This window comes from Rosa chinensis, chromosome 2, assembly GCF_002994745.2.
Source record: "Rosa chinensis cultivar Old Blush chromosome 2, RchiOBHm-V2, whole genome shotgun sequence".
Lineage (NCBI taxonomy): Eukaryota > Viridiplantae > Streptophyta > Magnoliopsida > Rosales > Rosaceae > Rosa > Rosa chinensis.
The window spans coordinates 30,514,174-30,527,128 of NC_037089.1; the positions used below are offsets into that span (position 1 = coordinate 30,514,174).

At 37.2% G+C, this 12,955-nt stretch overlaps 1 protein-coding gene and 7 non-coding genes across 13 annotated transcripts; all 8 read right to left on the reverse strand.

Annotated features, from left to right (window-relative positions):
• Positions 1-1,644: 1,644 nt before the first annotated feature.
• LOC112187572 lies at positions 1,645-6,803 on the reverse strand. Of its 6 annotated transcripts, none has more exons than XM_024326425.2 (9): positions 6,430-6,798; positions 6,236-6,337; positions 6,010-6,169; positions 5,737-5,916; positions 5,455-5,589; positions 5,128-5,210; positions 3,869-3,962; positions 3,632-3,731; positions 1,645-2,181 (listed from the first exon to the last, which is right to left on the reverse strand). In XM_024326425.2, the coding sequence occupies exons 1-8, from the start codon at positions 6,696-6,698 to the stop codon at positions 3,642-3,644; spliced, it is 1,113 nt and encodes a 370-aa protein (XP_024182193.1). In that variant the 5' UTR covers positions 6,699-6,798; the 3' UTR covers positions 1,645-2,181; positions 3,632-3,641. The 6 variants fall into 6 exon arrangements, with proteins under 6 accessions (XP_024182193.1, XP_024182196.1, XP_024182194.1 ...); XM_024326426.2 differs by lacking the exon at positions 1,645-2,181 and adding an exon at positions 4,727-4,809 and having other exon boundaries at positions 2,189-3,731; positions 3,869-3,961; positions 6,430-6,803; XM_040514486.1 differs by lacking the exon at positions 1,645-2,181 and having other exon boundaries at positions 2,189-3,731; positions 3,869-3,954; positions 6,430-6,801.
• Positions 6,804-10,174: 3,371 nt separating this feature from the next.
• Positions 10,175-10,297, reverse strand: LOC112191090. The gene has a single exon (XR_002932808.1). It is a non-coding gene; the product is annotated as a small nucleolar RNA SNORD14 (small nucleolar RNA).
• A 77-nt stretch (positions 10,298-10,374) lies between these two features.
• LOC112191048 lies at positions 10,375-10,477 on the reverse strand. The gene has a single exon (XR_002932764.1). It is a non-coding gene; the product is annotated as a small nucleolar RNA Z103 (small nucleolar RNA).
• A 70-nt stretch (positions 10,478-10,547) lies between these two features.
• Positions 10,548-10,671, reverse strand: LOC112191055. The gene has a single exon (XR_002932771.1). It is a non-coding gene; the product is annotated as a small nucleolar RNA SNORD14 (small nucleolar RNA).
• Positions 10,672-10,774: 103 nt separating this feature from the next.
• LOC112191047 lies at positions 10,775-10,874 on the reverse strand. The gene has a single exon (XR_002932763.1). It is a non-coding gene; the product is annotated as a small nucleolar RNA Z103 (small nucleolar RNA).
• Positions 10,875-11,000: 126 nt separating this feature from the next.
• Positions 11,001-11,125, reverse strand: LOC112191079. Its single transcript, XR_002932795.1, has one exon. It is a non-coding gene; the product is annotated as a small nucleolar RNA SNORD14 (small nucleolar RNA).
• An 86-nt stretch (positions 11,126-11,211) lies between these two features.
• On the reverse strand, positions 11,212-11,323 carry LOC112191087. Its single transcript, XR_002932805.1, has one exon. It is a non-coding gene; the product is annotated as a small nucleolar RNA snoR99 (small nucleolar RNA).
• A 120-nt stretch (positions 11,324-11,443) lies between these two features.
• LOC112191068 lies at positions 11,444-11,568 on the reverse strand. Its single transcript, XR_002932782.1, has one exon. It is a non-coding gene; the product is annotated as a small nucleolar RNA SNORD14 (small nucleolar RNA).
• Between the last annotated feature and the right edge of the window lie 1,387 nt (positions 11,569-12,955).

Genomic DNA, 12,955 nt, shown 5'->3' on the forward strand with positions numbered 1-12,955 from the left:
GGTATTTATACTTAACACTACAAAGTCCATGATTTTCCATGATTTTCTAATTCCGTATGTATGAATGATATTTTGAATACCCCTAAACTTCTATTCATTTTTAAAAGTCCTAATTGAATACCCCTAGACTTTGGTGGAATTCATAAAGATTTTTTAAAATCCTAATTGAATACACCCAGACTTTTATGGACTGTTAAAAGTCTCTATTGAATACACCCAGACTTTTAAATTCCATGGATTTATTTAAAAGTGCCAGTAATTCCATATACAATACACCCCCCTAAGTCTGCAACTGTCTCGATTAATGTGATAAACAATGTGGTCTTTTGTCAGAAAAAAAATAATTCCTATCTCCTTTGTGACAATCATCATTAACTTGATGCCTATGACTAATAGCCATATTGCGAGCTGAGATATTATTTACCTTTTTGAAGGTGAAGGGGAAAAAAAATACAAGTAAACATGAATTTTTCATCTATTATTTTCGATTGGTTGAAAACTATAGAAGTTCCTCCAGATATGTACAAATCAACCACAAATAGTAACATCTTTGGCCACAGATTCTTGATCTGGAATTAGCGTGCATATCACAAAAACTACAATAATTTATGTCAACTCTATCGAAATTATGTACTCGATCAACGTGCTCTACATCAGAATATATTAATTTGTATCTGATTCCAAGTTATTCAAGAGATGTCGTGGAAGTCAATTTAAAGGTTTTCTTTTGATTTTATGGCAGTGGAACTGCTAAATGAAGGGGCGGCTCTAGTAGATGGACTAGGAGAACTTGATGATGTGGCTCAAGAGGGAATTGCACGATCAAGGCATGATGAGTGGTTTGTGCCATCCATTCACATAATGTCACAATAGGAGCGGGAATCAGCTAGCGGGATATGTAGATTGGTAGAAAAAAAGACGGCAGAAAATAAAACACAAAAGGGTGTGTGAATATCATATCTCAAAAAAAAAGGCGCATAGTTCATTGTTTACGGAAGTGTAGAGCTGCAAGACAGGTTTGGAAGCATAGCTTTTTAGCTGAGGTGCAAGGTTTGGCAGTAAGCTGGTTTCATTGATTTGTTTGATCATGTAGCAGAGTTTGCTAAGGAGGCATCACATAGTGAAGTAATTTAATTTTGGAAAGAACCAGGGCCTCTTTGGCTCAATGATGTAGTACTGATGATTTGTCCAGTTGACCGTTAAGGCGTGGTACTCTTTTTCACTTGAGCCCTTGGATGTATTGTCCACAGACTATTAATGAAATTCATTTTCTCGATCAAAAGAAGAAAAGGAAGGGAGGTGATATTCACTGATAAAGTTTTCTAAGCTAGGATTGTTGTCCAAAGTTAATCTTTTCGATAAGTCACAGACAAAGTGATTGCACAACATTTCAGGGATAGTGATCCAGATTGTCCAAAATTTTGAAAATAAAATTCCTTTTCTTCCTAGTTGTAGTTTGCTCGAGCATTTTGTGCTCATAAAATTTCCTCCTCACGGTACAAGTTTTTGAGTTCATGATTTAAGATCATTATTACTATGCTGCAAATAAACAAAAAAAGGGACAGGCATCAATTGTTGTTGAATTATATTGTCTTGTAGATCTTTAAACTTTTTGAAAAGATTACCAAAGACATCCTTATTCCATAAATTAAAAACAAAAGCAAATTTATTGCATAAAGTGACAAAATTCTTAGGGTCATTGTCATCAACTCTTGCCAGGTTTCAATAACAAAAGGTTTTGAAGCCCTAGCTTCAAACTTGAAAGACGAGCACTGTTAGCCTTGCTCTAAGAGAAACACAGATAGGTCCCTGATCTGAACCGATAATAGGTAGATTTTCGATTACCATATCAGGAAAGAGATTAATCCAGCTGGCATTAGCACAAGATCTGTCTAGATTTTCATAAACAACTCTTCTTGCTGGTACCATCAATCTTGTGGAAGCATAGTGGCTGCTGAACTCCATCCATGCTTGAATAAACCTCGTCATATGGTTCCAAGACAGCCCAGGTGACCAAGTCGGCCCTGATGCATCTGTGATCTTGGGTTTGGCAAGACATTTGGAACCCTTGGAGACTAAGGTGCAAAGAAGAGGTTCTTCCTTGGGAGGTACAGTAGGACCATTTGTAAAGCAGCCTTCTTCCAGTCCATATATGCCACCAACAGCATCAAATTACAATTCCTGCAGTATAGTCAAAGCAATTGTGTGGGAGTGAATGTGACTTCATTCTCTTTTTGACAAGCACAGAACAAAAACAACAAGTATAAGAATATTAAATGTATCGAACAGAGAAAAGGAGGCTTTTATGTGTCCTAAGATTAAGATGATTCCCTGACTACTATAAATGCATAACCAGTATAGATATATCTAAATCCTTTTATCAAATTACCTACGGTTAAATTCTTTTGTTAACTATCAATGAGAACTGAGCACTTGAAAAGAATTCTAAGACCCGCAGTATCTTACCAATGGGGAACCTATTCACTCAGAGCCCTCATATATAACCTCAACTTGTGGTACTTGAATGATATGCAACCAATCTCATTTTCCACAGTTTGATATTTATGATCTAACCCATATTCTGACGAGCCACTCACCATGTCCCACACCTTGTTATTGACAACCACATGAAACATTGAAATTAAAGTATTTACCCATTATACTCACTAGATTTAACCAAAACAGACTGCTATTCTAGTGATGGAGATGTTTTATGAATCAAATTTTTGTTTGTGTGAGAAAGAATCAGATTTCGGAGGGTAGAGAGGCAGGAAAGAAAGAAAACTTGATAAAATAGCAGAAGGGGTCTAGGAGTGGATGACTTGGTTGAAAGACCGTGCTTGTAAGTGATTATGGAAATACTCTTTGGAGCAAATATGGACTACAAAGAATAGAGTGCTAGACCCATGTTAAAGGCTCCAGTCCAAGTGTGTGAAAAGACATATCTACTGGAATTTTTCCTGTTTGGTGTGTTGTAATTTGAGAGCATTCGTCCTAGGTTCAAGTGCTTACTTGGTTGGCAGCTCATGGGAAAGTACTTGTGACAGTTGAAAAACGAAGGCCATTACTTCATATTAATCCCCAAGGGTGTATCGTTTTCAAGGCAGGGAAGAGGGTGCTACCATTCCAAGCAGGTGTTATCAGTTTATAAGTACGTATTTAAGGGTACGGGAAGAAATAAGAAGATGAAAAGGTGGATGAGGAAATTGGCAATTTCTTGGGTTTTTCGGATGGAGTGAATAGGACTTTTATCACATAATAGCAGATGGGTGTATGAAAGCTCTATGGTGTCAGTTCCTGTAGAGTTTAGACATTGATTCTATCAAAATTATTGTTAAATCAGAAAGCTACAGATAGGTGCTAAAGTGATGTTATCTTGGAACTGTATATTTCCTTGATGGTACTGTTTTCACTTGGAAAGAGATGCGTGCTCTATTGGATTTGGCTTCACTAATACTGTATCAGTTTCTTCTCCAAAAGAGAATAACTCAAAAGTGGATGCAGGTATATATGAAATTGCCCGTGTGAAAAATGACCCAGGAATTTATAGCAGTAATAGAATCAATGAGAAACTAAGAAGATCAGGTAATTCAACAACTTGGGGAATTCACACTATGATACTGGTTCACACCTTGACATGTTCATCTTGAGTTTCCTGAAACCCACTGATTGTACTCATCCATCCTTATAATAAAGGAACTCGAACTTGGGGTGCCCCCTCCTCCATATGCCTTCACATATTAAGTTAGAAGTTCCATTGTTAGATATGATAAACAGCAACAACAACAAATAGTCAAATACCCTTATATTTATTGAAACAAAACAAAACCATAGACAATATGTCATCACACTGACACTGAAGTCACACCTTTGCAACTTCACAGGTATCAGTAGCAGTATCAGTACTCCTTAAGCACATTTTGAGGTTTCTCCGTTGCATGAATATAACAGCTCCTATAGGCCTTGCATTGAGAATGGAGTTACTATTAGGTCCGTTTGGATGGAGTCATTTCAAAAGAAGGATAGGTATATGAGAACAAAGCTACAATTTATTAAAAAAGACTACAGAACATTAAATACAATGTATTTGATTATTGACATGACTTCTCTTTGTTCTGTTCATTTTTTTAAATTAGAAACATACTTTCATTAAGAACAGTTGGAAGTTAGGAAATAGAAGACAAGGAATTCACTTGACAGACAATGAAAATATTCCATAAAAGCTACATGGTATCTTAACATTTGATGAGTTGTAAACTATAAGTGGTAATTGATAGCAAATAAAGAGCAACCAACTTACAGGCAATAGCATATAAGAGGCCAAGAAACATTTCAAATGGAACTCTAAAATCCAATTACCCAAAGTGCATGGAAAACCAAGATTACATGTTAAGCTATCAGTTTTACTCGTAAATGACTATTATATGAAAATGCAATTAATTTCTTTGGGTCAATAACCAATACGATTTGAACAAGTTTCAAGAATGAAAATTAACGTGCTTGCATTTCATCTCAAAAGTTACTAAACCAAAAGTCTGTTAATGACACAGTGATACATGAAAGTTTCTCTGCCAGTACCATTGTTTCCTAATAACTTCAAAATGTAGAAATTTAAGTGAAATGAATGAGAGAAGCTGATTCCAGAACAAAACAAGAATTAGAGAACCTAAAGGTTATCTGTAAGTGCTATCAAGAACAATGCATGACACAACTACTAAAAGATCACCCTGGCATGAGAAAATGAGTGAGCTCCAGAGCTGTTTGAAAATGTTTGTAGAATCAATTCTGATATAATGAGGGCCTCCAAAACTGTCTCAACAAAAGTCTAACTATATGAATGCCTAAATGAAACGCCACACATATCTTATTGCAAGCGTTGACAACAAAGAAACGAACATAAAGATCATTCTAGTTGTATGGCTCTAGAGCCATCTGATTAGAGATATCCAGTCAACTAGTAGAGTGCATAGTGTGGGGCTCGATAACCACATACACTCCAAGTCCATGGAAGATCGATCCATAAACCAATTCAACACTTAATGTATTAATGGGCATCTAAATGTATGTGCAGAAATCATTTTATATCAAAAATGGAAACACAGGAGCACTTTCTCTTAGTTGATTTACCTTAGGCCAGCAGCGGCACTTTTTACACTAAGTTGCTTGCCAATTTCATCACTTAACTCGGAATTCCCATCAGCTCTCACTCCCTACAATGAATAAACATGTGCTTAGATATTCACAGGATCATCTAGAGAAAAGAGTGATGGATTCAGGAAGAAAGTAGTAGTTCTTAATCCCATTAAAATAAATGGCACGAAATAATTGCATGTCTAGCAGACAAACACTAGAGACTGTCCTAGCATACCAATATTGAGTACAAAAATCATAAGAAAGTAGCACCTGCAGAAAAAGGGAAAAAAAATGACTTGAAAAGGACAAAAAAAATATTACCAGACACTCCCCATAAAATCCTCTGCCCAACCTTATTTTCAGAGCTTTGTCCAGTAACTTATTTGCAGCCTTTTGGCGAGCAGATATATATGACTTTCCCTTAGCAATAACATCCGTAGCACTTATCTCCAGTAACTGCAGCAAGATTGATTTTAAACAAGTCAACAGTCAGAACTGAATGAGAAAAACTGCAAGCAAGTGATGGGTATTTCAGGAGGATGGGTGTGTGTACTTGTGTTCAAAAACCAAAAATAACCATCCCGACTGCATTACATTCCAAACCTGTTCACACATGTATGGATTAGTAAAGCAATTCAACTTTGAGCGCCATTCACTAAGTCCAATATTAAACGCCCTAATATCCGGTAAGCTCCAGCGACGGAGATCTCCATCCTCAATGTACTTAAGCACCATCTCCACACGATCCCTGTCCTCAACTTGTAACAAACTTGCATCCATTCCCTAATTTCAAACAAAACCAAACCGAAACATTATCTTAACATCCCATTGACCTACACCTAAATTACAAGTGAAACACTCAAAACTACAACTTACATTATGACATTCAACATCAGCAAGCTTAGCAGAGAAGTAATCATACACAGCACTAGAGCTACTCTTTTCAGTATTCACTCGAAATGTGAGATTGTCCGGGCAATCCTCATCCGAGGGCATCTCCGGTAGTACAGATTTTCGATGATCGAAAGCAATTACCCTAATTAGAACTCGAAACATCAATCATCACAACCATAAGTAGAGAGTCCAAGTACCGGAAACTCACTCGCACGAAGCTCTCCTTGCAAACTCGACCGCAAATCCTTTGGGGCCAAGAAAATCAAGGAAGTAGCACCTCTCCAGTCCTCGAGTACACAAATCATCGACCCTGTAAAAGCAAAGTAAATAAGAATGAGTTGAAAGGGCATTTCAGGATGATGAGAAAAGATAGAGAGAGGGATTGGCTTGGATTGGATGGACCTGAAGGGTTCGACGGAAGAGAAAGGGAGAGAGAGGAGCGGTAGGTTAAGGCGAGAGTGGAAGAGGTGAGCAAAGAGAGCGGAGAAGGCGCCGGAGAAACAAGGGTAGTTGTAGAGAAGCAAGTAGGGGACGTTTTCGTCGGAGGCTTTGGATAGAGCTTCTAAGGCGGCGTCTGATCGGAAGCTTCGGGTATGTGATAGAGGAAGAGGAGCCATTGCTGCTGAGACTGCTATGCTTCTCCTCCATTTTCCAACGGACGAAACAGCCATTCACGAGAGACTCAGAGTGAACAGGGCCAAACTTCTCCAGTCCCTGCTTTATACCAAACCTTACGAAGTCGATAGTTTTTCTTTTTTTTTAGCTCAAAAGCCCCAAACTTTCGACTTGTAAAAGCGTCTGGCCCTACACCTGCGTTCGAATCCCGTCAACATTGACTGAAGTTAAATCTCGATCTATTATCGGTGATCAGCGAAGAGAAAACGTTCTAGCATGATCCTCTAACATGCTTAGTCTCTTTTTTATTTTTATTTTTTTTGAATAAATAGGGACCAACCGACCCAACAACAAAGAATAGAAAAAATACACTCTAGGAACTACTGTCCTATATCTAGGATATTCACACAAGTCATCCAACAAGAAGGAAGTAACTTGTGCAGGAGGTTGCTCTATAACATGCACTCCAATCTCAACATCCGCTCCAGATTTAGAAAGCACATCAGCAACCTGATTAATCTCACGATATATGTGGCTAACTTCACAGTGAGGAAACTGTCTAATCAAAAATTGCAGCAGTCAATAAGAGTTTTAGAATGATGTAAATCATTCACACCCTGCTTGATCATGTTAACTAGAACTTCAGAATCACTTTCAACCATCAGATATAGGCATGAAAGATTATGAGCCAATCTTAATCTAAGAAGAAGACCCTAAATTTCAGCATTAAGAATAGATCCACACCCCAAATTAGCACTAAATCCAGAAATCCAATTACCGTAGTGATCCCTCAAAACTCCACCAGCTCCGATTTGTCCATTCCGATTTCGGGCACCATCAACATTAAGTTTGTAAAAGTTGACTGGAGGTTTACTCCACACCATGCTAATATTGATTCTACCATCAGAATTGGCCTTGGTCACATTAGTAGAGGTCCATTCTTTGATAGCATCAATGATCAATTTGCTAGGATTATATGGAAAATGGAATTCAGGATCAAAAACCAATTTGTTTCTCCATTTCCATAGAAACCAACAAGTGTAAACAAAAACTGAACACCATTTTAATCCACCATAACAATCTCTCTTACAGTGAACATTTGCAGAAATCCAAGCAGACCAATCAAGATCCTTGGTTCTAGCAATGATATCCAAGCATATAATACCATTCCAAACCGCTTGAGCCACAAGACAATCACAAAATAAGTGGAGTAAAGTTTCAGATTGTCTTTGACAAGCCGGGCAAGATGAAGAGCCATAAAAAATACTTCAATTTAGGAGGGACGGGCAATTTCCACAAGAAAAACCAAGGAAACTTGGCAAGATTTTCCTCCTGGATGATGATAGAGTAAGTTGATTTCACAGTAAAGTGGCCATTGCTAGTACCATTCCAAATAACTTTATCCTAACCACAGCCCACAAAACCTGGAGACACTTTAACGATCTGATTAACAATATCATCACTCAACTGGGATTTGAGGAATACCAAATTCCAGCTATCACCACTCCAACAATCCTTGATTTTCAAATCATTATTAATAGTAGCAGCATTAGAGGCATATGGACTTAGGGGACCAATAGATAGCCGGGTATCATTCCAAAAATTGACAGAACAACCATCACCAATTCTCCAAATTAAGCCTTTCTTTAAAAGCTACACTCCATGAACAATACTGCGCCAAGTACTTGAGCTGCCAGAGGGATACCTATACTGGGGGTGAAACAGAGGAAGCTTCTTAACATACTTTTGAAAGAGAACTTGACTCCATAGACCTGAATCGTCTCAAAACATCCTCCAACCCACTTTAGCAAGCATGGCTTGATTCATTTGTCTAATTCCTTTAATTCCTAAACCACCATACTCCTTAGGTCTACATACCAAATCCCAATTCTCAAGTTGAGTTTTCTTCTTGCCATCACAATCTCCCCATAGAAAATCTCTGTTTTAACTTTTCAATAAAATCACACAAAGAGGCTGGAATTTTTATTGTTTGCATGGCATAAACAGGCATAGAGGAGGTGACTGAATTGATGAGGGTTGCTCTACCTGCAAGATTCAACAGCTTACTCTTCCAACCTGCAAGTCTGCATTGAACTTTATCAATTATAGAAGCATAGGTACGTTTAACAACTTTGGAGTGAATTAAAGGCATTCCTAAATACTTCCCCAAGTTATTGGTGAGAGCAGAGCCACAAATTTGACTAATATGACTGGCTAGAGTCTTGCTTGTGTTGGGAGAGCAAAAAAGCACAGATTTGTTGTAGCTAACTTCTTGCCCAAAAATTTCAAAAACACATATCAAGACAATTTTTTAGAACCTTGGCTTGTTCACAAGTGGCTTCAGCAAATAGGATCAGATCATCTGCAAAAAATAGGTGGGAGATAAAAGGTCCAGAGCCAGAAGCACGAACAGATTTCCATTGCCCAGCCATAAGATGTGAAAGTTTTTCCATACAAAGGACAAAAAGGTAGGGAGACAAGGGATCACCTTGCCTAATAGCCCTGCTAGCCTTGAACTTGATGGAAAGTTCACCATTGAGACAAACCTGGAAACTTGTAGAATTCGCACAATCCATTATTAGTCTGACCATTTCATCAGGGAAATGCGCCTCATACAAAACAGATTCAATAAGGTTCCAATTCAGTCTATCGTAGGCTTTGGAGAGATCAATTTTCCATGCCAAAAAGCCTTTTTTACCAGAAGCTAACAAGCTTAGTCTTTGAACATAGAGAACCTCTGACATGATCCTCTGACATCTTGATCATATTGATGCTACTTTTAATATTGCGCTCACCAAAGATATGCGAACTCTGTTTTAGCGGGAAAAAAAAAATTAAGGCAGTCAACAATTAGAGCCAAAAGGGTGTAGAGTAAGGTCAGGTTTTTGCATCAATTGGACAGGATGGATCAATCGATTCAATCTCTAGATTTGAGACCCCCGTTTGCTAGGGTCTAATTTCCCTTTTTTGTCACTATGTTACTAAGGTTTTTCTTTTCTCAGCCTGAATTGGGTTCAAAAAGAAAATTTTTATTCTTTTTTCTTTTTTTTTCAAAAAAAATTTCTAGTCTTCATTGATAACAAGCAATGAGCTAAACGAGTTTTTTTTTTTCATCCAGAATCTCACAATTCCCGAACATTTGGCAACAATGAGTCTTTTACTACCAGAAAGCAACAGTAAATTGATCAGTTGTGGGAGATGAAAGAGATGATCTCAAATTGACAAATTGGATAACCATTGCATTTGCATTTAAGACATAAATTACAATATTTTCTGCCAGGAATCTGGATTACATGAATCAAGCATCTAGGTTCTAGTGTGAAGATCAATTACAATAACTGTTGCTCTGTCATTTGTGAAGATCAATTACAATAACTGTTGCTCTGTCATTTGCTGCTTCTGAATCCCAATCAAAAATGCACTTGATAGGTACTCTTATGGCCACCCTCAACTTCATAGCCTGAGAAGATATGAAACTCAAATATTCCAACAACGTTAACATACATAAAAAAGCATATATATTCAAAAAATCAGCATCAGACATCCAAGGAAGGATAAAAGCAGCATAAACTCTCAAGCCTGGCGAAGGCGAAAGCTCTTAGGCGGCCACTGCGAATGTTTTGAGAAACAAGCCTTAGAGTTTGTCATCATTGCTGAATGATTGGTAAAACTATTAAACTATTAAGACCACAAATTCTAAAGTTTTTAAAAAACAAAGCTTGTCAATTGCAGATGGATCAGAAACACCTGGCTTGGTATCTCTGTGTAAAACAGAGATGTAAATAGCTCAGTTTGTTCAGCTTCGATCATCTGGGGAAATAGTCATCACTTCCATCTGTATTGTAATATTGAACTTTAAAAAAAAAAAAATTGAAACCAAAGCATGTAGGGGAATTAGGAAAAGCAATCTCAGACATCCAAGGAAGGATAAAGCAGCATAAGCTCTCAAGCCTGGCGAAGGCGAAAGCTCTCAGGCGGCAACTGCGAATGTTCTTGAGAAACAAGCCTTAGAATTTGTCATCATCAATAGCAATTCAATTAAACCATCAAAACCCAAAGTGGCACCTAAAGAAATACAGTTCTAACAGTCAAAAGAGAGCAATTCAAATTTTCAAAACCGATTATATACTAGATGGATCAGATACACCTGGCTTGGTATCTCTGTGTAACAGAGATGTAATAGCACAGTTTGTTCAGCTTCGATCATCTGGGGAAATAGTCATCACTTCCATCTCACATACAATATTTACCAATGAAAATTGAAAACCTAAACATATTTTGAAAAAAAAAAAGGACTGAAATTAGGAATAACAAAGATCAAACATCAAAATTGGAAACAGCAGAAGTGGAATAAAACCAATCTCAGACATCCAAGGAAGGATAAAAGCAGCATTAGCTCTCAAGCCTGGCGTAGGCGAAAGCTCTCAGGCGGCCACTGCGAATGTTCTTGAGAAACAAGCCTTAGAATTTGTCATCATCGATAGCAATTCAATTGAACTTCAAAGACCCAAGTGGCAAAATTCAAAATTACCAAAACAAAATGCAAAATCGAAGCTCATTATAGAATTAACCTATACCATCCAACAATGATCAGCAAGACACAAAAAAAATAAAAGATAGCTGACAAAGTGAAAAAGGATGGAGTAAGATTAATTTGGGGACCTGTTCAACCCTAAAGCACCCAAATCAATGCTAGAGGAGCAGACATAAAGTCCCCAACAATTCAAATCCCCTAAACCTTAACCCTAATTGAACAATTAGATATACAAACCAAAAAAAAAAAATGGTGAAGGGAAAGAGTAGTCTCAGACATCCAAGGAAGGAAAGAGCAGCATTAGCTCTCAAGCCCGGCGAAAGGCGAAAGCTCTTAGGCGGCCACTGCGAATGTTCATGAGAAACAAGCCTTTGGATTTATCATCATAGACTCAATTGTACAAAATCTAGAAAACTAAACCACTAAACAATTCAAAAACACATAGCAACAAGCAAGCATGAAATTCACGGCGGCAGATTATCGAATCTATATGATGAATTACGAATGAGGAGGCAAACCCATTGAGACGATTAGAACGATATAGCTTCAGGAGGTGGTGCCTTAGGGTCTAGGGTTTTGCGGGATTAGAAGGCTGGGTCTGGAAGTGGTGTAGTGAAAGAGGGGTGTATTTATAGGGGGAGCGGGGGTTTAGGGTTTTGCCGGATCGGACGGCTAGGAATGGGTTCATGGAAGTGTCTGGATTATTTGAGAACTTGGGCTACACCGAAGTCAGCTTGTCATTGGGCCAATATATCCAAATTCCAAAGGGTATGTTGAGACATACCCGAGTCCGACTACATATCCAAATTCCGAAAGGTTCGAGCTATAGTTTTTCTTTTATTTTGTTAATAGAAAAATTAATTGCAACGTTTTCACGACTGTAAGGATCAAAAATAAATTTTCTCATATTTTATCCTACATGGCAAAATATCATGTTTATATGGATACGGTCGCATCATGAATGTTTTAAGTATAGTTGAATGTTTTTGTTATGTCTCGCATGGTCGTATTATATCATCTATGCCGCTTAGATTGATACTTGTCTTCAAAAAAAAAAATTGGCCAGATGCGACTGCACTTAATCATAGAGATTTAGGTCCATTTGGTACGCAAGCTTAACAAATAAAATTGGCAGTATAAAATTTTCAACCCAAGATCTCTTATATAAATTTGAACTCATTCTACAATTGAATACATTTGCCTTAGAAATACAACTATTTCTTCAAAAATAATTGCAATCAAAAGATCTCATAGGTCAGTCTGATCGGCGAATTTGTTGTCTCCACAACATCTCAGGCTCTTAGTTACTCCTGAAGTTTTTGAGTATCAATCTTCGGTTAGGTCGCTTCTCCAATATTTCGGATCACAATCACTTTCTCCCAAGGATAATAAGTAGCATAGTTAGTAATTTTTCGTATTATATGCAAATAAAATATATACTTATGTTTTTTTCAAAAATATTTCCGTACTTCTCGTATTTTTGAAGTCAAAATTATTATACACGTATTATATATGATTTCAAAGTTCTTTCTGTATTTTACTCATATTATTGAACGAAAATGAATATAAATTAATATTTTAAAATTAAAAATTTTAATTATTTAATTATTAAAAATATTTTGCTGAACTTTTCAACAAATTATTTAATAAAATGTCTGAATAATACACGTACATATTTTTCAAGTATTATACACGTCCCGTTTTTTACTAACTATAGTAAGTAGGTTATGAAATTTGATGGTGAGTATAACAAACACGTGACGAATGCAAAGCATCGAC